Source organism: Hyperolius riggenbachi, chromosome 7 (genome assembly GCF_040937935.1).
Source record: "Hyperolius riggenbachi isolate aHypRig1 chromosome 7, aHypRig1.pri, whole genome shotgun sequence".
Classification (NCBI taxonomy): Eukaryota; Metazoa; Chordata; class Amphibia; order Anura; family Hyperoliidae; genus Hyperolius; species Hyperolius riggenbachi.
In genome coordinates this window covers 255785971-255809986 of record NC_090652.1, presented here as the reverse complement: position 1 = coordinate 255809986, position 24016 = coordinate 255785971, and the positions used below count along the sequence as shown (strand labels likewise).

The following is a 24016-nucleotide window of genomic DNA, read 5'->3' as shown; positions in this document are numbered from 1 at the left end:
ACTCTCTTGCTGATCCTGTGTCTCTAATACTATTAGCCACAGCCCCTGAATAAGCATGCAGATCAGGTGCTCTGACTGAAGTCTGACTGGATTAGCTGCATGCTTGTTTCAGGTGTGTGATTCACCCACTACTGCAGCCAAAGAGATCAGCAGGACTGCCAAGCAACTGGTATTGTTTAAAAGGAAACTTCCATATCCCTCTCCGTTAAGGTTCCCTTTAAAGCTGCATTGGCCTATTTTATAAAAAAATGGCCTGGTCACTAGGGGGGTTTAAGCCCGTGGTCATCAAGTGGTTAAGTCAAAATTTGCCAGGGGTATGAATAATTATGGGCAGCGATGTAAGTTGGAGATTAAGAATAGGTTTTTGATTTTGGCGACTTATGTAGAAACTGGCTTGACTTTTTAAAAGGTTGTTTCCTTTTTCACTAATTAAAATTTCGTGTTTGCATTAATTAGGTTCTACCGAGAGCCCATCTGCACAGAGTCATGAAAAGTACCTTACTGCCCTGAAGGGGTCCGGCCTGGCCTTTCCTGACGAGAAAACCCCCACTGGGGCCCTGGAGCAGTCATCAGGTAGCAGTGCTTTATACATTGTTACATAGCTTCTTGTGAACCTACTGTATATAATGTTCTTTGTTTGAAATATTTTAATAAACGGTTTTACTAAACAATGTTATAGTAGAAAATGATTACAAATGCATAAAACTGAAAAGTGAAATATGTCTCATGCTGCGAGGTGGGGTGGGTGGGGGTCAGGGGGAGGGGGGCTGGGATTGGGGGGGGGGGGGAGTGACATCTTTTAAAGAGACACTAAAGCGAAAAAAAATTATGATATTATGATTTGTATGTGTAGTACAGCTAAGAAATAAAACATTAAGATCAGATACATCAGTCTAATTGTTTCCAGTACAGGAAAGCTGGCCATACACTGGCTCGATTTGCGCCCATTTCGACAGCAGATTCGATCACTGGGATCGAATCTGCTGCCAATCGTTCACGCTACACGCCGAATTTCGATCCATTTCGTCCGATCCCGTCGATCGCGCCGTGCGGAAAATAACCGTCGATCGCCCGCGGGTAAAGAGCGCATCGCTAGCGGCGTTCGAGTGCCCGACGACCGACGCAATAGAGCCCGCATACATTACCTGCTCCGCCGGCGCGACTCCAGTCTCCCGGTCACCGCTGCTCTGTCTGCGCTCTGGTCTCCAGGTCCGGCATGCCTCACTTCTTCTAGCCCGGCAGGAAGTTTAAGCAGTAGAGCGCCCTCTACTGTTTAAACTTCCTGCCGGGCTAGAAGAAGTGAGGCATGCCGGACCTGGAGACCAGAGCGCAGACAGAGCAGCGGTGACCGGGATGAGTCGTGCCGGCGGAGCAGGTAATGTATGCGGGCGGGCGGGGGCAGCAGCAGCAGCACCACCGCAACAGATTGTGAACGGTTTCAGGCTGAAATCGGTTCACAATCTGTTTGCAGTAAAGGTAGCCATACGATCCCTCTCTGATCAGATTCGATCAGAGAGGGATCTATCTGTTGGTCGAATCTGATGGCAAATCGACCAGTGTATGGCCACCAGGGGCGTCGCTAGCCCTGTTTTAGGGGGGCACGTGCCCCCAATCTTTCCTGGGGTGCCACGGATCTCCGCCCGGCCGCCCCCTCTGTCAAGACTCAGCGGCTCCCTCCAGCCGCCGCGTCACTGACAGTCTCAGACCTCAGGATCAGGTGGCGAGCCGGCGACCAATCGTGCGGGCGCTAGGACCCAGCGCCCGCACTGATATGCGGAAGTGACATCACTTCCGCATATCGAGCGGGTGCGTCCAGCGCCCGCTCGTACATCTGGTCGGGTCGCCGCTGATCCTGAGGTCTGCTGAGAGGTAGGGGGGGAACGGCGGCGGCTAGAGGGGGGGGCCTCCCTGTCACTCACTCACTCACCAAAGGGGCTCCCTGGCACGCACTCACTCCCTAAAGGGGCTCCCTGGCACGCACTCACTCCCTAAAGGGGCTCCCTGGCACGCACTCACTCCCTAAAGGGGCTCCCTGGCATGCACTCACTCCCTAAAGGGGCTCCCTGTCACTCACTCACTGCCTAAAGGGGCTCCCTGTCACTCACTCCCTAAAGGGGCTCCCTGTCACTCACTCACTCCCTAAAGGGGCTCCCTGTCACTCACTCACTCCCTAAAGGGGCTCCCTGTCACTCACTCACTCCCTAAAGGGGCTACCTGTCACTCACTCACTCCCTAAAGGGGCTCCCTGTCACTCACTCACTCCCTAAAGGGGCTCCCCTGGCACTCACTCACTCCCTAAAGGGGCTCCCTGGCACTCACTCACTCCCTAAAGGGGCTCCCTGGCACGCACTCACTCCCTAAAGGGGCTCCCTGGCACTCACTCCCTAAAGGGGCTCCCTGTCACTCACTCACTCCCTAAAGGGGCTCCCTGTCACTCACTCACTCCCTAAAGGGGCTCCCTGTCACTCACTCACTCCCTAAAGGGGCTCCCTGGCACGCACCCACTCCCTAAAGGGGCTCCCTGTCACTCACTCACTCCCTAAAGGGGCTCCCTGTCACTCACTCACTCCCTAAAGGGGCTCCCTGGCACGCACCCACTCCCTAAAGGGGCTCCCTGGCACGCACTCACTCCCTAAAGGGGCTCCCTGTCACGCACCCACTCCCTAAAGGGGCTCCCTGTCACGCACCCACTCCCTAAAGGGGCTCCCTGTCACGCACCCACTCCCTAAAGGGGCTCCCTGGCACGCACCCACTCCCTAAAGGGGCTCCCTGTCACTCACTCCCTCAAGGGGCTCCCTGTCACTCACTCCCTAAAGGGGCTCCCTGTCACTCACTCACTCCCTAAAGGGGCTCCCTGTCACTCACTCCCTAAAGGGCCTCCCTGTCACTCACTCACTCCCTAAAGGGGCTCCCTGTCACTCACTGCCTAAAGGGGCTCCCTGTCACTCACTCACTGCCTAAAGGGGCTTCCTGTCACTCACTCACTGCCTAAAGGGGCTCCCTGGCATTCACTCACTGCCTAAAGGGGCTTCCTGTCACTCACTCACTGCCTAAAGGGGCTCCCTGGCACTCTCACTACCTAAAGGTGCTCCCTGTCACTATCGGGGTCCCTGTCACTCACTACCTAACTGGAGGCGCCTGTCACTCACTAGCTAACCTGGGGGTCCCTGTCACTCACTACCTAACTTGGGGGGGCTACCATATTAAGGGGGCATTCTGCCTATTTATGTGAAATGCTGTCTATTTATGTGCCTCATGACTGCTGAATGTGTCTTGTTGGGAGCCTTATGATTTGTTGGGGGCCTCATGATTGCTGAATTTGTCTTGTTGGGGGCCTCATGATTTGTTGGGGGCCTCATGATTGCTGAATTTGTCTTGTTGGGGGCCTCATGATTGCTGAATTTGTCTTGTTGGGGGCCTCATGATTTGTTGGAGGCCTCATGATTGCTGAATTTGTCTTGTTGGGGGCCTCCTGATTTGTTGGGGGCCTCATGATTGCTGAATATGTCTTGTTGGGGGTCACATGATTGCTAACTGCGAGACTATGGGAAAAGCTGAATCCTTATCATATGAGACAATAGCATTAAACCTACTTTTTTAGTGTTTTAAAACAGAAAATAAAACTGGGAGGTTCTAAAAAATTGAATACATTTTTCAGGAGTAGGATGGATGAAATTGTTTATCTTCACAGTTTATTTTCAACTTGGATTTTCCATAATGTTCATGTATGAGTTAAAACGTTTGTACAGTATTTAGTTTAAATTGCTGTTGCCACTTTGCGATAGATACCGGTAAGTGACTTTTGGGTTGCAGTTTGGGCACTCGGCCTCCAAAAGGTTCGCCACCACTGTCCTAATCTGATGTCCCACCATTGCTAGGTTCATGTAAATTTGTCTCCACCCTTTACCACACCTATATTCTGGTCCATGGCCCACCCATTTTTTGGTGCGGAGCGATAAGCACGCCGCACAACGTGATCGTCATATTTTTGGCACGCTAGCTGCAGTGTGCTGAATTCTGCTGCCTACAGTATGTACAGTATACGCTGTTCTCTAGTGCTTGCACTGTGTGCTGATTTACCTCCAGTGTGTACAGTGTAAGGTGCTACTCTGTACCTTTATTGATTGTAAACCAGCTGTATTGTATGCTGATCCCTGCTACTTTCAGTATGTACAGTATTAGCTGTAAAGCCTGGTACACACATACAATTTTGATTAGCCAATTTTAGCTCTGTTCATAAAATTCATTGTCTGTTGGCCCACTTACTGCACGGGGGTGGGAAATTGGGGGTCAGTGATTGACCAATCAAAATTGTATGTGCGTATACATCTTTGATCTATGCCTATACTGATTGTAAATGATCGAAATAAAGGACAGGGGGCTCTGTCCAATATTTCGATGGGCAGGCCCGTTATCCGTAGCTTACACCGCTGCTAAGTTCATGTACATTTGGCCCCACCCATGGCCACGCCCCCTCACCGCATGGCCACTCCCATTTTTTGCCGCTGCGCGCGCCGCATGTACCTCCCCGCCTGGTGCCCACAGGTGCCACTGATCTCCAAGGGCCCTAGAAACGCCCCTGATGGTCACCTGAAGAGTTAAGAAACTCCAGTTGTTATCTATGCAAACAAGCCATTAACTCTCCGACTAAGTCTTAGTCATGGAGAGGGCTGTTATCTGACTTTTATTATCTCAACTGTAAGTGAACAGTTTACTTTTTCTCTGCTAGAGGAGAGGTCACAAGATGGCAGCAGCACTTCCTGACTTACGCTGTTGGCTCGACTTGCACTGGTTGCCTGGGAAACCTAATACAGTGTTCCCCTGTCGAGCCACCGTAGTCAGGATGTGTATGACGTCACTTGCCTCCAGCCGCCCCTGTTTGGTGAGCGGCCAATGGGGAGGCGTGACGTCACGACCTGGGGGAGGTGGCATATTCGGCGGCGGATCGCCGCGCACAGGCCTAGGATGGGCTTATAAGCCAGCCTGTGATGAGACCACCCCGTATAGCCTCCGTAGAAGCGCATATTGCGCGAAACGGCCGTCAGGCACCCCACCCACCGCACCCACCGCACCTGTTGCATCAACCCACGGTATGTGTTATTCCGTTTTTTGTCTGGAAGAATTTCCTGCATGAATTTTATCATTGTCTCAATAAAGTGTATGACAGCAAGTGCCGGCGCTTTCCTCTCCTCCTTCCAGTGAGGTCATTACTTCACAGACTGCTCTGAAAGACTCATTTTGAATGCTGAGTGTTGTGTAATCTGCACATATTATAGAATGATGCAATGTTAGAAAAAACACTATATACCTGAAAGTATGAGAATATTTTCTTTGCTGCTAATCTTCTAGTAATTATTCATAGTACACAACCAATTCACTATATCATATTTTCTTTTTCGCTTCAGTGTCTCTTTAAGAATAGGCAACTCCAGCAGCGTACTAGCTTCTACCGTAGTACCCGGGAAGCAGAACTCTCTTGCATTTGAACCTGTAAACATAACAAGCCTCTCAATGCACCCATCCCAAATCTCAGGGCACGGTGGAACCAGAAAGGGGGAGGAAAAGAGAAAGTAAGATCAGAGAGATGTTGGGGGGGGGGGGGGGGGGGGGGCAGCTACATGAGGTGGACTATGGACTAATGTCTGGACAAAGAATAAGCGAGAAATAAAAAAGACAGAGAAAGGTAAGAGAGAAGCATATAAGGTCAAAGAAAACATGCATCTCCCACTGTAATATTATTGTGATGTGGGAGGAAACTGGAGTACCAGGAGTACTAGTATAGTAACTATTATTTTTATTAGGAGGGCAGCTATGGCAGCATGTAATTTTCTGTCATGTGATCGGTGTGCATGAATACAGTATACAATTATGGCAGCTGATTGGTGGGACTCTTCTTTTTAAATGTTATTGGTAAGATGAATCCTAAGTGAAAATAAACTTATGAGATAAACAGGTGTATCAATCCTCCTCCTCCTATAGATGATTTTTAAAAACAATTTTAAGTTTTATATTCTGTTTAAAAACTTAAAAAAGTAGATGCATTGTTTTGTCTCAGCTCAAGGAAACAGTCAGTTCCCATCTCAGAGTGCTAAAATATGAGTTATTGACCTTTTTTTTTTTTTTTTTAAACTATCCACCTATCTCAGAAGCCCAGATCTCTGCCAGTAAAGTATTTTATTGCTGTAATTCTTTATCAGTGAGGGATGCTGTAGTTCGATTGAGTACCTACTGGCGGACCCACCAGCTCTTCCCCATCTAATAGTGATCCCTTGCAGAGTGCTTGCAGCAGAGCACACTCACCTCTCCTGTCTTCACCCCCCCCCCCCACCCCCCCCCCCCCCCCCCCAGCCCCCTGTTCTCGGTGACTCGGAGGAATTTTACGTAACTACATACATACAGCTGGGTCACAGAGAACAGGTGCCCTGGCAGGGATAAAGGAGGAAGGACACAGGAAGGAGCACATCAGCAGAAAGGTGAGTGCGAGTAAGCTGCAGGGGCTTCAGGGGGATTACTATTTGATAAGGAAAGACCTGGGTGAGGCCATTAGTCCTACTGCAGCAGTTCCATACATTTTTTTTTTTATAGTCTCAAGCTGGAATCTGTTAAACATCTATTTGCAGTGAGTGGCAGGCATAGATCATTCTCTGATCAGATTCAGATCAGGGAGGGGTCGATCTTTTGGGCGCGTCAGGCAGCTCTCTGCCAGTGTATGGCTGCCTCAAAACTGACCTGAACTTAGAATGTCCTCTCTGCTCTAAAAGAAAAGTAACAGCAGATTAACCTTTATGCCTTTAAAAATATTTATTTGTTACAGCTGATACAAATGCTAAAATAAATCTTTAGTGTTTCTACTTCCTGATTCATGGAAGCAGATGCATTGTTAACATCCTGTGTTTTCAAATGAGCTTATCTGCCATATCTGCCTTGGCAGTTATGTGACACAAGGGAGAGATCAAATTACAACTTGTGATTTAGACACAAATGGGGGGATTAAACAGGCTAGACTCTCTAAATACATACATTTCTCTGTTTTCCTTCTGTTCTGTACAAGAGTTCAGGTCCACGTTTAACCACTTCAGGACTCAGCCTTTACTCCCCCTTAAAGTGAACCTACGGACTAAAAATCGACTCAGCAGCACTGAAAAGGCTTGGTGTTTCTTTAACAGTTTTCCAGCATCAGAACTTTGTTTCACTTTTACAAGCCTTATTTTTAGCTGCACTGAAGAAAACTGCCCAGGCTTTTTTCCCCTGATGCTGTGCAAAGCATGATGGGATTTCTGATGTTTTTGTTCTAGTTCTGCTGTTTTGGTGCAATTTTTTTTTCTACATTTTGAATTTGACATTTGAAGCCTAGCATGTGCAGCTGGGAGGGGTAATCAGGACACAGGATAGTTGGAACTGTGTCTTCTGCTCCTTGTCACCTCCTTTCAACCAAAAAGATGGCTGCCCCATGACAAAGATGGCTGCCCCCATGCATCACAAACATTTGCCTGTTCTTTAAAAACAGGGTGGGTAAGAGATTATATTACCTATCTATTCTAATTAACATAACTAATGTAACTTGATGATAGTATGTTTGTTTAGGCTGAAGTTCCTCTTTAAGGACCAGCGCTGATTTCTAATATCTGTGGGTCTACAGCCCCCAGCACAGATCAAATAACAGGCAGAGAGACCAGATGGCCCCCCTTTTTTCCCCATTAGGGGGATGATGTGCTGGTGAGGTCTGATTGCTCCTGCATGCGTGTGGCTGGTGGGGGGGGGGTCACCTCAAAGCCCCCTCCACGGCAGGATTCCCCCTCTCCCTCTTCTCCCTCCCTGCCCCGGAGATCAGAGGCTGCACAGGAACGGATCTGTCCTGTGCAGCCGCTAACAGGCTCCTGCCTGTCATGTGACAGCGATCCCCGGCCGCTGATTGGCCGGGGATCGCTGATCTAGTACAACGCTGCTACTGTTAGCAGTGTTGTAAAAATGTAAACAAAGAGGATTATTTCCGCTTGTGTTTACATTTAGCCTGCGAGCCGCGATCGGCAGCCCGCGGGCTATTCACGGAGCCTCCCGCCGTGAATTGACAGGAAGCAGCCGCTCGCGCGATCGGCTGTTTCCTGATTAATTAACCTGCAGCCGGCAATGCAGATGTGCGTCGCTGGTCCTGCAGCTACCACTTTGCCGACGCACGTTATGAGTGGGCGGTCGGCAAGGTGTTAAAGGACAATTGAAGTGAGAAGAAGATGGAGTCTGCCATATTTATTTCTTGTTACCTGGCAGCCCTGTTGATCTATTTAGCTGCAGTAGTGTATGAATCGCACCAGAAACAAGCATGCAGCTAATCTTGTCAGATCTGACAATGTCAGAAACGCCTAATCTGCTGCATGCTTGTTCAGGATAGATGACTAAAAGTATTAGAGGCAGAGGATCAGCAGGATAGCCAGGCAACTGGTATTGCTTAAATGGAAATTAATATGGCAGCCTCCGTATCCCTCTCACTTCAGTTGTCCTTAAGAGGTGCATCATAGTGCAGTGGGTACATTACCTGAGAATTGAGTATGTGCTTTTTTTCAGTTAAGCAGCCCATACACTCAGCCGATTTTCTGGCCGACCGATCGATCGATCGATCAATCGATTGCAAATCGGTTGGCCAATCGACCGATCGACGGTCGATTTCGATCGATTTCGATGGATTTCCATCGAACTTGCAGGGTGGAAAATTTAGGTCGATCTGATGAGATTGCTTATCAGTTTGCATTGGCCTTAATGGAAATCTGATGGCAAAAAAATGCCATCAGATCGAATTTCAATAGATTTCAAACTGAAATCTATTGGAATTCTATCCTGGTAAAAAATGTTCTAAAAACGCATCAGATAGATCATCAGATGCATTTCTTATCTATCTGCTGCCAATCTGACGAGTGTATGGGCACCTTAAGATTTGGCTGTGTATTGAAGAGATGACATTGCAGCACAGTCACTGGAAGTGTATTGCCTATATGCCTTTGCATCAGAAACAATAGTCTAGCTAGCAAGATGAGAGATGTTGATTAGTTGCTAAACTAGAATGCATGTCATGACTGTGTCCCTTAGGGCTCGTCTCCACTAGTGCGCGGCGTGCGTCTCGCAGACACTGAGCCGGTGGGCGGGATCGCAGACGAATGGGATTCGCAGCCTCTGCGGCGAATTCTGCGGGGGGGTTCCGGGCGAATCGCTCCCGCAAGCGATTCCGCCGCGGTGCCGTCATCCCCTATGGCAGAGTTTCCCCGTGCGAATCATGTGCGGGGAAACTCTGCAGAATCGCCGGCGAAACCGCCCTAGTGGAAATGGGCCCTTAAAGTGAACTAAATAATTCATTATCAGGTTTCCATTTCCAATTGACAGCCATCTAACCGTTTTGAAAACTGACAGCTGAGATTGCAATTCTTTGCAACCATGGCTGCAGTACTTTGGAGATCAGATTGCCCAGAAACTCCCACCTTGATGCATGTGTATTAAACTTCACAGAGCAGGAACCCTCGTAGCTTTTTTACAGCACCTGGCTTTATCCAATGACTTGGACTAACATATGCCAATTTATTTTGGGAGTGCTGTGAAACTTTAACATGAACATAAAACAAAGTAAAGAGGAACTTTCACAAAAATCTTAAAATTTAAAACACCAAAAAAGTACATTTCTCCCAGAGTAAAATGAGCCATAAATTACTTTTGCTGTCACTTACAGTATGTAGTAAAAATCTGACAGGACCGACATGTTTTGGGGTAGTCCATCTCTTAAGGGGGGATTCTCAAGATGGCCTTTATTCTTTATAAGTACACCACTAGCTGATTGCCCGGCGTTGCCCGGGTATGTATTTGGCTGGTGTTGGCTCCGCCCACTTTTCTAACCCTAACACACAATGGCCTCAATTCACTAAACTTATCTCCTGTCTTTAATAACTCTTCTAGAGTTGTTACCATGGTGATAAGGCATGTAGTATTCAGGAAACATTTTACCTCAGGCAAGCCTAAAGTTAACTCTTCTGTCTTTAAATTAACTCTCCAATCCTTAAAATAACTCCAGAGTTAAAGACAGGCTGTTAATTAGCTGCATGTGAAAATAACTACAGAGGAGGTAAATTAACTACAGAGGAGGTAAATTAAGGAATGAAGAGGTAAGATAACTCTCTCACGTGTGGAGGTAAGTTTTCTCTTGCCTTATTATCTCTAGCATGATCTTAGTGAATTGAGGCCATTGACTCAATGACCTAGTTTGTGAGCTTTGCATTGTTTGGCATCAATAATTTGCATTAAAATGAAACGAATCTGATTGGCTGTGGCTCCACCCTCTTTTCTGAATTTGAACCCCAGTCACCCAATGACCAACTGTACCAGCTTTTAAGCTTGTGTCCTTCACAGTGCAAGAATGGCAGCAATTGAATATTCCCCTTGTAAAGCAATAAATGAATTTGGATTGGCTTTTCTAGGCTCCACCCTCTTTATGAATATTAATCCCAGTCACCCAGTGACCAACTGTGCAAAGTTTGAGAACCCTACCGTTAACAGTGTAAGAATGGCTGCAGTTTACATTTTCCCAGTGAAATTTGTATTTGTCTCCGCCCACTGATGACCCAGCATTGCCTGGGTATGTTTTTGGCTGGTGTTGGCTATGCCCACTTTTTGTAACAGTAACAGACAATTACTTAATGACCAAATTTGTGAGCTTTGCAGTCTTTGGCATCAATAATTTGTATTGAAATGAAACAAATCTGATGGGCTGTTTGTGTCTCCACCCCTTTTCTGAATTTGAACCCCAGTCACCCAATAAATAACTGTACCCAGTTTGGGGCTTGTGCCATTAACAGTGCAAGAATGGCAGTAATGAAATACTTCCCTTGAAAATCAATAGATTAATTTTGATTGGCTTTTGTAGGCCCTATCCACTTTTATGAATAATAACTGATGAATCGGCGTTGCCCGGGAATGTATTTGGCTGGTGTTGGCTCTGGCCACTTTTTCTAACCCTAACACACAAATACTCAATGACCAAGTTTGTGAGCTTTGGGGTCTTTGTCATCAATAATTTGTATATTCCCATAGAAATTAAACAAATCAGACTGACTGTTTGTGGCTCTGCCCCTCTCCGGCATTTGAACCCCAGTCACCCAATGACCAACTGTAGCAGGTTTGAGGCATCTGTTATTAACAGAGCAAAAATGGAAGCAATTTAAATATTCCCCTTGAAAATCAACAGGTGAATTTTGATTGGCTATTATAGGCTCCACCCACTTCCCATAATATTAATCTCAGTCACGCAGTGACCATCTGGGCAAAATTTGAGAACCCTTGCCATTAACGGTGTAAGAATGGCTGCAGTTTATATTTTCCTAGTGAAATTTGGTTTGGGTCCCACTTTTTGTAACCTTGACACACAGTCACTCAGTGACCAAGTTTGTGAGCTCTGGGGTGCTTGGCATCAATAATTTGTAATTTACCAGTGAGATGAAACAAATCTGATTGGCTGTTTGTAGCTCCACCCCTTTTCTGTGTTTGAACCCCAGTGGCCCAATGACCAACTGTACCAGGTTTGAGGCTTGTGCCATTAACAGTGCAAGAATGGCAGCAATTTAAATATTCCCCTTGAAAATCAACAGGTGAATTTTGATTTTCTTTTTAGGCTCCACCCACTTTTCTTAATATTTATCCCAGAAAATCCCAGTGACCAAGTTTTAAGCTTTTGGGTTTCTGCCATAAAAATTGTGTGAATGGAAGCAGTTTATCCAGTAAAGTAATCTGATTGGCTGTTTGTGGTCCACCCCTTTAGTGGATTTGAACCCCAGCCACTTCATGACCGACTGTAGCTGGTTTGAGGCTTCTGCCATTATTAGTGTAAGAGTGGCAGCAGTTTCAATATTTCCCTTCAAAATCAATAGGTGAATTTTGATTGGCTGTTGTAGGTTCCACCCACTTTCCTGAATATTAATCCCATTCATCCATTGACCAACTGAGTCTTGTTTGAGAACCCCACCAATAACAGAATGGCTGAAATGAATCTAACAAATCTGATTAGCTGTTTGTGGCTCCGCCCCTTTAGTGAATTTGGACCCCAGTCACCTATCAGGTAAGATGCCTCTGCCATTAACAGTGTAAGAATGATAGCAATGTAAATATTCCCCTTGAAAATCAATAGGTGAAATTTGATTAGCTGTTGTTGGCTCCACCCACATGTCTGAATATTAATCCCAGTCACCCAGTGGCCCACTGTGTCAAGTTTGGGAATCCTGCCATTAGCAGTGTAACAATGGCTGCTATATTTTCCAGGGGCTACTATATTTTCCCCTGGAATAAAATGTAATTGTTGGCTCCGCCCACTTTTTCTAACCTTAACCTACAGTCACTCAATGACCAAGTTTATGAGCTTTGGGCTTTTGGTATCAATAATTTGTATATTCCCATTGAAATAAAACAAATCTGATTGGCTGTTTGTGGCTCCGTCCCCTTTCCGAATTTGAACCACAGTCACCCAGTGACTAACAGTACCAGGTTTGAAGCATCTGCTATTAACAGTGTAAGAATGGCAGCAATGTAAATATTCCCTTTGAAAATCAACAGGTGAATTTTAATTGGCTGTTGTAGGCTTCACCCACTCTCTTGAATATTCATCCCATTCACCCAGTTACCAACTGTGCAAAGTTCGAGAACCCTGCCAGTAACAGTGTAAGAATGGCTGCAGTTTATATTTTCCTAGTGAACTTTATTTTTGGATCCACCCACTTTTTGTAACCTTGACCCACAGTCACTCAATGACCAAGTTTGTGAGCTTTCAGGTTCCTGGCATCAAAAATGTGTGAATGGAAGCAGTTTATCCACCAAGAAAGTCTGATTGGCTGTTTGTGGCCCCGTCCCTTTAGTGAATTTGGACCCCAGTCACCCAATGACCGACTGTAGCAAGTTTGAAGCCTCTGCCATTAACAGTGTAAGAATGGCAGTAATTTTGAGTGTGGAGTCGCACTTACTTGGCTTCCATCAGTCTCAGATGGTCAGGTGTGCAGATCCAATAGTCCCGGACACCATGGGACTCAAACTGTAGCAAATAAAGAGAAAGATCCGCACCACCTTCAGAAAAGCTTAGTCTATTTTATTGGAAAAAGACATACACAAGTTTAAAAAGAACTTTAAGGGCTCTTTTCTACTATGAAATGCGATCGCGATTGCGATCGCGTTTCAATTTCCACCATGCGATTGCGATTGAGCTACTATATTCATTATAGTCCAGCTCAATCGCATACAAAACGCGGCAGGACGACGATTGCGCTTTGACCAAAATCGCATCGCAATCGGATCTCACTAATGGAAAATGCTGCTGCAGTTTCCATTAGTTTAATGTACCTTGCGATTTGCGATCAGAAGCAAATCGCAAATCGCAGGCTAGTGAAAAAAAAAGGCCCTAAGGCAGTGTAAGAATGGCAGCAGTTTTAATATTCCCCTTGAAAATCAATAGGTGACTTTTGATTGGCTGTTGTAGGCTCCACTCACTTTCCTGAATATTAATCTCATTCACCCAGTGACCAAGTTTGCCAAGTTTGAAAACCCTGCGATTAACAGTGTAAGCATGGCTGCAGTTTACATTTTTCCGTTTAAAATGAATGTCTGAAATTTCATTGGCTGTTTTATGCTCCGCCTACTTTTCCTGGATTTGCAACCTCGGTCACCAAGTGACCAACTGTGCCAATTGTGGGGACTCTGGCTCAATTACTGTGAGAATGGCAGCCTTTTCCATGTTTTCCTATTTACTTGAATGGGTGGAATCTGATTGGACGTTTGTAGCTCCGCCCAGGTGTGCAGGGGGGACGCGAGACCCCCAGAATCTATCATCCCAGGTAGTAAGGGATCTGTATACCAAGTTACGTTGAAATCGGTCAAGGCGTTTTTGCGTGATGCACGCACGCACACACTCACTCACACTTTTATATATATATATATATATATATATATATATATATATATATATATATATATATATATATATATATATATATATATATATATATATATATATATTCCATTCCCTGAAAATGATTAATACAAAGATGCTGGCCAGCCTCCCTGCACACTATTTTGGCAGTTGGACGGAGCAACTGCCATTCACTAAGTGCTTTTAAAGATAAAGAAAACCTGAGAACCCCCTATGAGAAGACTGGCTAGTCCAAAATCTGTCAGTAATGTCAGATTTCTACTAGTTACTGTAACTGACGGCAACATAGGCGAAAAGTAATTTATGGCTTATTTTACTCTGGGAGAAATGTACTTTTTATTTGTATGTGTTTTAAATTTTAAGATTTTTGTGACAGTTCCTCTTAAGCAAGCTGAAAATATGTTTTCCACCAATCCTTGCTGTGTACAGAGTGGAATTTAACTGATTACTGTTTACTCTACAAAAGTGGACAGTTGAAAAATGTCCCATCCTCTCTCTGCAGCCGGAGAGCAGCAAATAACACCTTTCAGTACCTAATAGCTGTGAAAATGTCTGTGCCCATCTCTCCATTCCATCATGCTGAGCGTCAGGACAGATTACATGGTGTCTGTGCTTGTCCTGCATTGGCGAGCGTTGTTTTTTTTTCTTTTTTTTTTTTGTATTTTATATCGGCTTACTGCTGCTAAATTGAGGTGCTGAGGAGGGGTTGGGTAGCTGTCTTTTAATTATTATTTTTTTAAGCCATAAAATGGAATCCTTTCCTATGGCTTTCTAGCAGAGGCACTGGGAAATGTAATGCATTACAGAAATATATATTTGTATTGCCCCAAATAACCTGATTCAAATTTCCCTGAAAGGATTTGCAAGCTTAGACTGATGGATGCGTTTGAGGCAGTGCAGACAGTCATGGAACTCGCACTTTCATGTTAGGACCAGCATGTGTAGATCCTTTGGCTGTTGGATGCATATTGGGAACAGAGTGCCTCCACTTGGTATATTCTGGGCTGTTGAAGTCTAGTCGTTTGAGGGCCATGCCAGAGTATAGGGAGGATAGAGAAATGGAAAATGTGTTCTGCTTGATGAACCACACCTTTCCTGATTCAGTTCCATTAATTCATCTGAGGTTGGCCAAAAATGTGTGAGACCCTCGAGGACTGGAGTTGGAACAGTACGGATCTAGATCTTCCCTGGGAAACCTACCATTAATTTAGAGTGCTGTTGCTCAAAATGAGCATTCTTTAGTTTAAAGGTGGCCATAGATCTAGTGATGATGGGCAGATTCGCCCAAGAGACAAATCTCTCTCTCCTAATCAAATCTGGGTAAAGAGAGAGATCTGACGGCTGCCCATACACCGCAGGCCAATTCCCGATCAATTTCCGCATGAAATCTCTTGGGAATCGTCCGAGCCCGCTGTGGTGTGTGTGTGTGTATGATGTATGTAATGTGTATGTGCTGTAATGTGCATTTATACATTACCTGTCCTGTGTCGCGGTGCCCGTCCGTCTTCTGCAGCTCTTTCATTACCTGCATACACGCTGCTGGCATGGTGCTTATGTGACATCACGCGTCGCCGTGCTGTGCATCAGCAGCGTGTTAGCAGCTAATAGTAGAGCAGCGGTAAACAGATGGACACCGCGACACAGCACAGGTAATGTATAAATGCACATTACAGCACATACCGTATTTTTCGGACTATAAGACGCACCGGACTATAAGACGCACCTGAATTTAGAGGGCAAATATCAGGGAAAAAATAAATATACTAAACCTAGATGTGTCTGTGTCAGAGGCGTCTTGTAGACCTTTTTGCCCCAAGATGTCTCTAAGCTACTATACCCACCTGCACTAACTCCTGCTGCCCTCCCCCCCCCAACTACATTACACTTTTCTATACACTACATTACACTAACTCCTGCTGCCCCCCCCCCCCCCCCCAGCTACATTACACTTTACACACTACATTACACTAACCCCTGCTGTCCCTCCCCCCAGCTTCGTTACACTTCACTACACACTAGACTTCCCAGGCTGCCCCCCCCCCAGTTACATTATACTTCACTACACACTACATTACACTAACCCCTGCTGCCCCTCCCCCCAGCTTCGTTACACTTCACTACACACTACACTTCCCAAGCTGCCCCCCCCCAGTTACATTATACTTCACTACACACTATATTACAATAACCCCTGCTTCCCCTCCCCCCAGCTGCATTACAGTACACTACATCCTACTGCCTCCTCCCCCCCCCGGCTACATTACACTACACCTGCAGGGAAACTCACCTGACACGCTCATCTCCTCCATCTCCCTTCTGCAGCCGATTGTCTCTAGGTATCCACCAATCCATAAGAAGGTTCATGTAATGGCCGCTGCCAGACGTTGCACTTTGCATTGTGGGGAGATCAGGACTCTGAAAACGTGTCATCAGATTTTGCTGCCATGCGTCCGTGTTATCATGTGTCCGTGTTACCATGCGTCCGGCGATGCCCGCGTGTATCTCCCCACTTCATCTTACAGCAATGCTGGAGACTCCGCGGCGGTGACTTTGTGCACAAGGACGACTCATTGTGGAGATCTATAGTGGTAACAGCCGCCAGAACAGCCGCTCGGGGATCCGCACTCGCAGCTACAGTCTCCTTTCCATTCACTTCCGCATAGTGACGTAAGCGGAAGTAAAGGAAGAGGAGACTGTAGCTGCGAGCGCGGACCCCCAGTGGCTGTTCTAGCGGCTGTTACTACTATATATCTCCACAATGAGTCGTCCTTGTGCACAAAGTCACCGCCGCGGAGTCTCCAGCATTGCTGTAAGATGAAGTGGGGAGATACACGCGGGCATCGCCGGACGCATGATAACACGGACGCATGGTAGCAAAATCTGATGACACGTGTTTTCAGAGTCCTGATCTCCCCGCAATGCAAAGTGCCTAAAATAATACAATTCAATGTTCTAGGAAGGGAAAATGACATACACAGGGACAGGGGACTGACAGGACCTCGGGACAGGGAACAGTCAGGGGATGGTGCTGGGCAAAAATTGGTGCATTCGGACTATAAGACGCAGGGACTTTTGCTCCCCACTTCTGGGGGAGGAAAAGTGCGTCTTATAGTCCGAAAAATACGGTATACATTACATACATACACATTGTGGGAACAGCACTGGGGGTTTCATTGCTCGTCCCAATATCCCTCGCCGTTACCGATGCACACCAGATCGAGCAAGTTGGCCCGACATCTTGCAGCATGCCGAACCGACTAATGTGACCAGTTTCGACCCAAAATTGGTCACATTGTCGATCGGGAATGCACTTGGCGGCACCGATTTTCATCTGTTTCTGATTATAATTATCAAATCGGATGGTCGGTTGGCTACCAAGTCGCCTGATGTATGCCACCTTAAGGCTCGTACACACATCTAAACATATACCCAACTATCATCTAAACTTGGCCTGTTGGGTGTGTGTACGGCTGGCAAACAACAAGATGACCAGCTGATAACAGGTGCTTTGCCAGATCCATCCGGCAGATCAACCTGAACAATCTTGCAGGGTGGCCATGTTTGTACATGTCGTTTGAACAACTGTGTTCTTTTTTTAATGCGTGTGTGTATGTACTGGTCATGTAAACAATTTGTCATGCGGTTGGTCATGTTGTGCGATTGGTTGTGCATTATGTTGGACGTGTGTATGAGCTTTTTCTATCATCTGCTGAGCAGCCTATTTTGTCCTGTGGAGAGGGAAAGTAAGATGCTGACCAAGAGACATTCTGCCTCAGGTTGCAGTGGAAACTCCAAAAACAGTCCCCATCGGGACTTATTGATGAAGGGGAAAAATGGACTACCTACCGATTGCCACTTGGTTCCCCACTTCAGATATCGCACTTTACTGTGGTGGCGATTATTGCTTTGATTGCCTATGCTATTTGTGCTTAGGTGGCATTCCAAAGCTCGATATATGTGAGTAAAGTCTTGAATCAGAAGCAGTGAATGAACAACCCTGTGTGACTATCTCTTCCACTGAAACCAAAAGTGCCATCCATGTGCAAAGGTGACAAATGCAGTCTAGTGTTCCAGGAAGGAGTAATCACTCTGATACCTTTTTTCCCAAGTATAATAACTTAGGCCTGGTTCACATTAGCATTTGCCAACGGAATCGGCTGTACGGTTCGTGGTCCGTTCCGCTGAGTGGACCAAAAAATGCTGCAGGATCCAATTTTCCGGACCGTTTCGTTCAGCGGAACGGAAACAGAAGATTTTGCAGCATATAGGAATCAATGAAAACGATAAACTGGCCGGATCCGTATGTCCGGTTCCTTAAAAAAAAGCTAATGTGAACTGGGCCTTATTGCGTACTTATTTGAACAAAATGATGATCACAGGAAATGGTTAAAAACTTATAATAGTTATTATTATTTACAATGATTGTCTCTTATGCTGGGTACACACGATGAGATTTCCCGTTCGATTCCCGGATCGATTCGATTAAATCAAACATGTTCGATTGGATTTCGATCGTTTTTTCCGTCGATTTTGCATACCTATCATGAAAAAATCGATCGAAATCCAATCGAACATGTTTGATTTAATCGAATCGATCCGGGAATCGAACGGGAAATCTCATCGTGTGTACCCAGCATAAAATAAATATAGAGATCAGCTGACCTTCCCTGGAAACAGTAAATAGGCCTACATGTATTATCTATCAGGCCGGATTGCTGAATAGGAGGCTGCTGGTGTCGGGGACGTCTGTACACAGTTCAGGTTGTCGCTTCAAACAACCACAAGCTGTCATTTTGGATAAAGAAAACCTAGCATGTGCTTCTAACTTCAGTGCACTTCCCCACTATTCTCTGTGCTGGGTTGTTTCAGTGATCATTGACTGGCTGTGATCAGTGGCGTAGCTAAAGAGTTTGGGGCCCCATAGCAAAACTTACATGGGGCCCTCTGATGTAGACACACTTTAGCAATGCCACCTGCTCTTACCTTAGGGATATGAGTTAATTGGCATTTACATTCTCCAGGAATTCCCACTGCATATAGTCCATGGACACTGATAGAGGGTGGAGGAACACTAGAATGTTAATAGTGAATACATCATGTGCTACAGGGCCCCTTAGCAGCTGCTATGGCTATTGCTACGCCCTTGGCTGTGATGTTTACCTGTTACAACCTCTGATCTGCAAGTCCTACCCAAGTCCTCACCAGGCCATAAACTATAAACATGGTTGTATTTCTTTTACAGAGGCGGCAAGTCCGAAGGGGGCAGCAGCAGCAGCGGCATCCGATTCTTCAGATGAGGTCAGTGCTTTGTCTTTCTGAAATGATTGGGCTGCTATTCCCATTGTGATTGTCATTCCTAAATGACATGGCATTTATAGTTTTTAGCACACCAGAGTGAATGGAGCCCCGCAACACCCTTATATTATTTTGTGTTTGTGACACTTTGATAATTTTAACTTTTTTCCCCCTGCTGTTTGAATGACATTGGTACGTTGGCAACAGGTCAAAACATTTTTTGCCGAATGATAGCTTTTGATAAAACCTATTCAAAGAAAAAAATGCTCTTTAAACTAGGTAAAATCACAATTTGCTGCGGAACACTATAATATATAGCGAGTTCTAAGTTCTGCATTCACATTTTAAAGCAAACCTGTGATCCAGCAATGGGGCCATATGAAAGTTTGCATCCGCACTCCCTTCTGTGAAGGTGCTAAATAAACACTTTACAATCATTACTAGGACAGAGGGAGGCACAAAGGGGGCAGGAGGAGGTAGAAAGGGGGCAGGGGGATAGAGTTGGTATTGAGGGACACAGTGGAGGCAGAGGTGGCACAAAGGAGGGCATTGAGGGAACGGGTAGAGGGGACACACTAAAGGCACAGGGGGACACTGGAGGCACAAGGGAACCGAGCCGAACCCTGGAGGTACAGGGGGCAGAGATGGCTTTTGTTTCAACTTATGGCCGGATTCAGGTTAAGAACGAACCTACAGTCCTTATCTCGTTCGTTAAATTGGGACTACTTGTATATCCTAAAGAAAAAATATATGGAAAAAGTACTCACTGCAGTTTTGTGCATGCAAATACAATCACACAACTGCCAATTTACTAATCTTTCATCAGCCCTCACCACATTACAGTGTGATTCAGAGAAAGGCTATAGACTTTTGCCACTTAAAGTGTACTGAGCCGAAGCTGCGGTACAAAATGAGATACTTAAAGAGAGGGAAACCTCAGGATCCTGTTGAGGCTTCCTTCGCTGCTCCGATGTCCCTCGTCGCTGACCACGCCTCCCCTGAAGATTAGCGACAAGACATTGTTGATAATGGTATTGGGGCCACGCACCTTCTCTTCCTTAGCGTGGTCGTGCAATAGCCGCGTGAACACGCATGCGCAGTAAGCCGGTGCTATGAACTCTGTGCTACTGCGTATGTGTGGGCGCGTGGCTGCTGCACGGCCATGCTTGTAAGAGGAGGAGGAGTGCAGCCCGATTGTGGAGGGGGCTGCGCTCAGGGACAGGGTCATCGGACTACCAAGGGAAGCCTCGATAAGATCCTGAGTCTTCCCTCTCTACAGGTTACTATCTTATTTGTAACCCGAGCTTCGGCTCGAATTGCTTTTAATAGCAGGCAGATTTCAAAGCCCCAATACAGGCTGAAATGTTTTCCTAATACTTTGCAGGCACTTTGTGTGTGGACTTGCCTTTGTTTCCTTGGGTAACTGTTAAGGTAGCCATACACTTGTCGATTTGCCATCAGATTCGACCAACAGATAGATCCCTATCTGATCAGAGAAGGATCGTATGGCTGCCTTTACTGCAAAAAGATTGTGAATCGATTTCAGCCTGAAACCGATTCACCATCTGCTGAGCTGCCGCTGTCGCCTGTCCCCCCCACCCCCCCACCCCCATATGAAGCCTGGTCCCGGGAATCTTCTCTGCATCACGGCATCTGCGTATAACTTTCTGTCACTCCAGCGACAGCGGAAGTTCAAATAGAGCGCCCTCTATTTGTACTTCCGCTGTCACTGCAGTGACACAGGAAGTTATACACGGATGCCGTGATGTGGAGAAGATGCCGGGAGCCAGCTTCAGGTAATGTATACCTGCGTCGATCGTACGCCGCTAGCGATGCGCTCCCTACCCGCGGGCGATCTACGGAAATTTCCCGCACGGAGCGATCGACGGGACCGATCTATTTCGGGCCGAAATCGATCGAAGTTTAGCGTGAACGATTTGACAGCAGATTTGATCCCAGTGATTGAATCTGCTGTCGATCGGCGTGTAATCGGCCTAGTGCATGGCCAGCTTTACAAATAAATAGCTTTCATAGTACCTGTCCAAAAAGTCAGACACTGGCCACTTCTGTAACAACAGACTGTCAATGAGATGTCTGTGCTTGTCCTTCTAGGCAACAAAATGTTGCAATCCAAACAACAGCAGCAGCCCCACCTACAAAGCCTGAAATGAATGTCTCACATCTGCTTTTGGTCATGTGATAAAAATTTCAATATAGGACTTTCAGGTGCAGAAACCTAATTTCTCAGAAAAAGGTGACATTTCAGAATTTCATTTACACAGCTTATTGGATGGTATATTTCTACATCTATGCCTGGAGATTGGGTTCAGAGGAGCACGTTCTGCTCTCTAGTCCATAAAAACCTTAGTGAATTATGGAAACTGCATTAAGAGAAGGTTGCAATTAGTGTAGATAAAATACCTATAATAAATTAAAGTTGATATTGTGGATACTAACGGACAATCATGTAAGGGGGTTTGTCCTACCCCAGCTTGTGTGATCCACATCATCCTCGTGCTGAACCGCTGGTATGTTGATCCACGCTATTCTGCTCTGATCCATCTGCCGGTGAGAGCAGTTGAGCAGGAAGTGTGCGTGACACGGCGTGTGCGAGCGCCATCGCTTGAGGTAGCCTCTCCCCTGTGTACATCTGCAGTTTGCTGATCCTGAACGGATGGAAGGAGGAGGTGGTGAGTCCCCGTGTCCCGGTTGTTGTGGCGCTGCCCCTCTCATTGTTAAACAGGTTCTGTCACCACAAGGCCTCGGTGGTGTCTTTCCAAGGTGGTTCAGAGGAGCAGGTTATGCTCTCCAGCCCAGAAAAACCTTAGTGAAATATGGAAACTACATAAAGAGAAGGTTGCAGTTAGGCCTAGTGCACACCAGAGCGGTTCGGCAGCGTTTTCAGATCCAATTACGGATGTGGAAACTCTAGGGTAATGTATTTCAATGGGGTGGTGCACACCAGAGCGGGAGGCGTTTTGCAGAAACGCATACTCCCGGGCTGCTGTAGATTTTGGATTGCGGAGGCATTTCTGCCTCCAATGTAAGGTATAGGAAAAACACAAACCGCTCTGAAAAACGGCAGTTCAGAGCGGTTTTGCTGGAGTTTTTGTTACAGAAGCTGTTCAGTAACAGCTTAACTGTAACAATATATGAAATATACTACACCAAAAACGCTTCCCAAAACTGCAAAATGCTAGCTGAAACGCTACAGAAAAATAAAAAGCGTTTCAAAATCTGCTAGCATTTTGCGGATCTGCTAGCGGTTTTTGGTGTGCACCAGGCCTTAGTGTAGATAAAATACTTATAATAATTTGCCTGATGAAGTAGGTGTCGCCTATGAAATGTGCATTCTTGAAGTGCACACTAATAAAAGTTTGGCTATAAACTGTCTGTGATGTCTATTTGGATGTAAGCCCCTTTTTTAAGGTGCGTTCACAGAGCGCTAACAGCGGATCCACGTAGTTTCCATGACTGCGCTTGTCGTTCATGCTGCAACCAGCTGATTCATCTGCCACCATTTATTTGTGTCTTCCTCTGCCACTGGCACCACCGCTTGGGTCTCTGCACGGAAGAAGCGCTTGTTATAACGATCTGAGCCCCATCAGAAGCATCAGGCTCCTTCCTAATGCATTGCAAAAGAGGATTCTCATTGGTCCACTACTCATTGAACCAATGAAAAGCCTCTTTGAGGCAGAAGAATTGCCATTGGTCTTTCGCAAACCAATAGGAGCCTAATGCTTGTGTTTGGATCTGTATACCTAGCACTTCTTTCCTGCAGTGGAGGATCCAAACAGGCAGCGACAGGTGAATAATTGGCGACGCTGGCTAATCTGGAAAAGTCAGATGTGAATGGATGGGAATAGATCATATTGCTTTGCATAGGATCCATTTGCTTCCGAGCCAATCTTTTCCTTTTAGTTACACCTAGTGAATCATTTCTATTAGTACTGTACAAACCCAGCCCTATTATATTTTATATATTGTATCTTCACTGGGAGCCGCCTTCTTTTTATCCAGTGTTCAGATTATCTTAGTTGGAGGGGTGATATCTTGTTTTAGGGCTGAATGTGGCCCAATTGGCAGTATTTCCTGCAGGCGAGTCAGGTGGGAGAAACTCTCCCTATTCCTTCTATGGTTTGTCTTCTAAATCGCAGTGTGGTGCAATTCTGTATGGCATGCTGCAGATTCCCGCTGTGCACACCTGAATCCCTATCGCCGTGCCTTGTGATTTGGGTTACACCTTGGCAGGAGCATGGGAGCCACAGCTAAATCATGAACAGCCGCAGCACCTAGTGGAAAGAAGTCCTCATTATATATGATTTATATTTTTTTGGTGTGCAACTTTACCACCTTCTTGGGGATGGTTCTAGGTTCCTTATTGGCCTATATAGCGCTTCTTTTGTTTCCTCAGTTTGAGTACCCTTGATTGCCTATGATTTTTGGGTATGACTCGCTTCACCATTTGGCTTCTTTTTATCTTTTTTTTTGACGTTTCCCTACTACCTTTCTTCCACGTTGTCCAATATGTTTCCAAGTTCTGGAAAGCCACCCTGTTCCTCAGAGATTCATGCAAGTCACGGGTGATGGCAGCAGGATCATACTGTGAACTTTGATGACGCTCCCAGTGTTTATCCAGTAAATGTCACAGCTGTGCTTACTGCGTTCTCCACAGCTATGAAGTCCCCAAACCTGAATGGTGATGTTACCTGTGTTTACTTATGTTTTGCCATAGGGTGATCAAATAGACTGTATTGTGTGTAAGTAGACCAGCACTTCTTC

General features: G+C 46.0%; 1 protein-coding gene across 8 annotated transcripts in view; it reads left to right on the top strand.

Moving 5' to 3' along the window:
* The window catches only part of UBR3 (ubiquitin protein ligase E3 component n-recognin 3), a 329771-nt gene that overhangs the window by 82103 nt on the left and 223652 nt on the right, over positions 1-24016 (top strand). For 7 of the 8 annotated variants that reach the window (XM_068245563.1, XM_068245562.1, XM_068245559.1 and 4 more), the window contains exons 4-5: positions 457-576; positions 19182-19237. In XM_068245563.1, the coding sequence (XP_068101664.1) occupies positions 457-576; positions 19182-19237 (176 nt within the window). The remainder of the gene's footprint in view (positions 1-456; positions 577-19181; positions 19238-24016) is intronic. The other variant, XM_068245557.1, reaches the window with a different exon arrangement.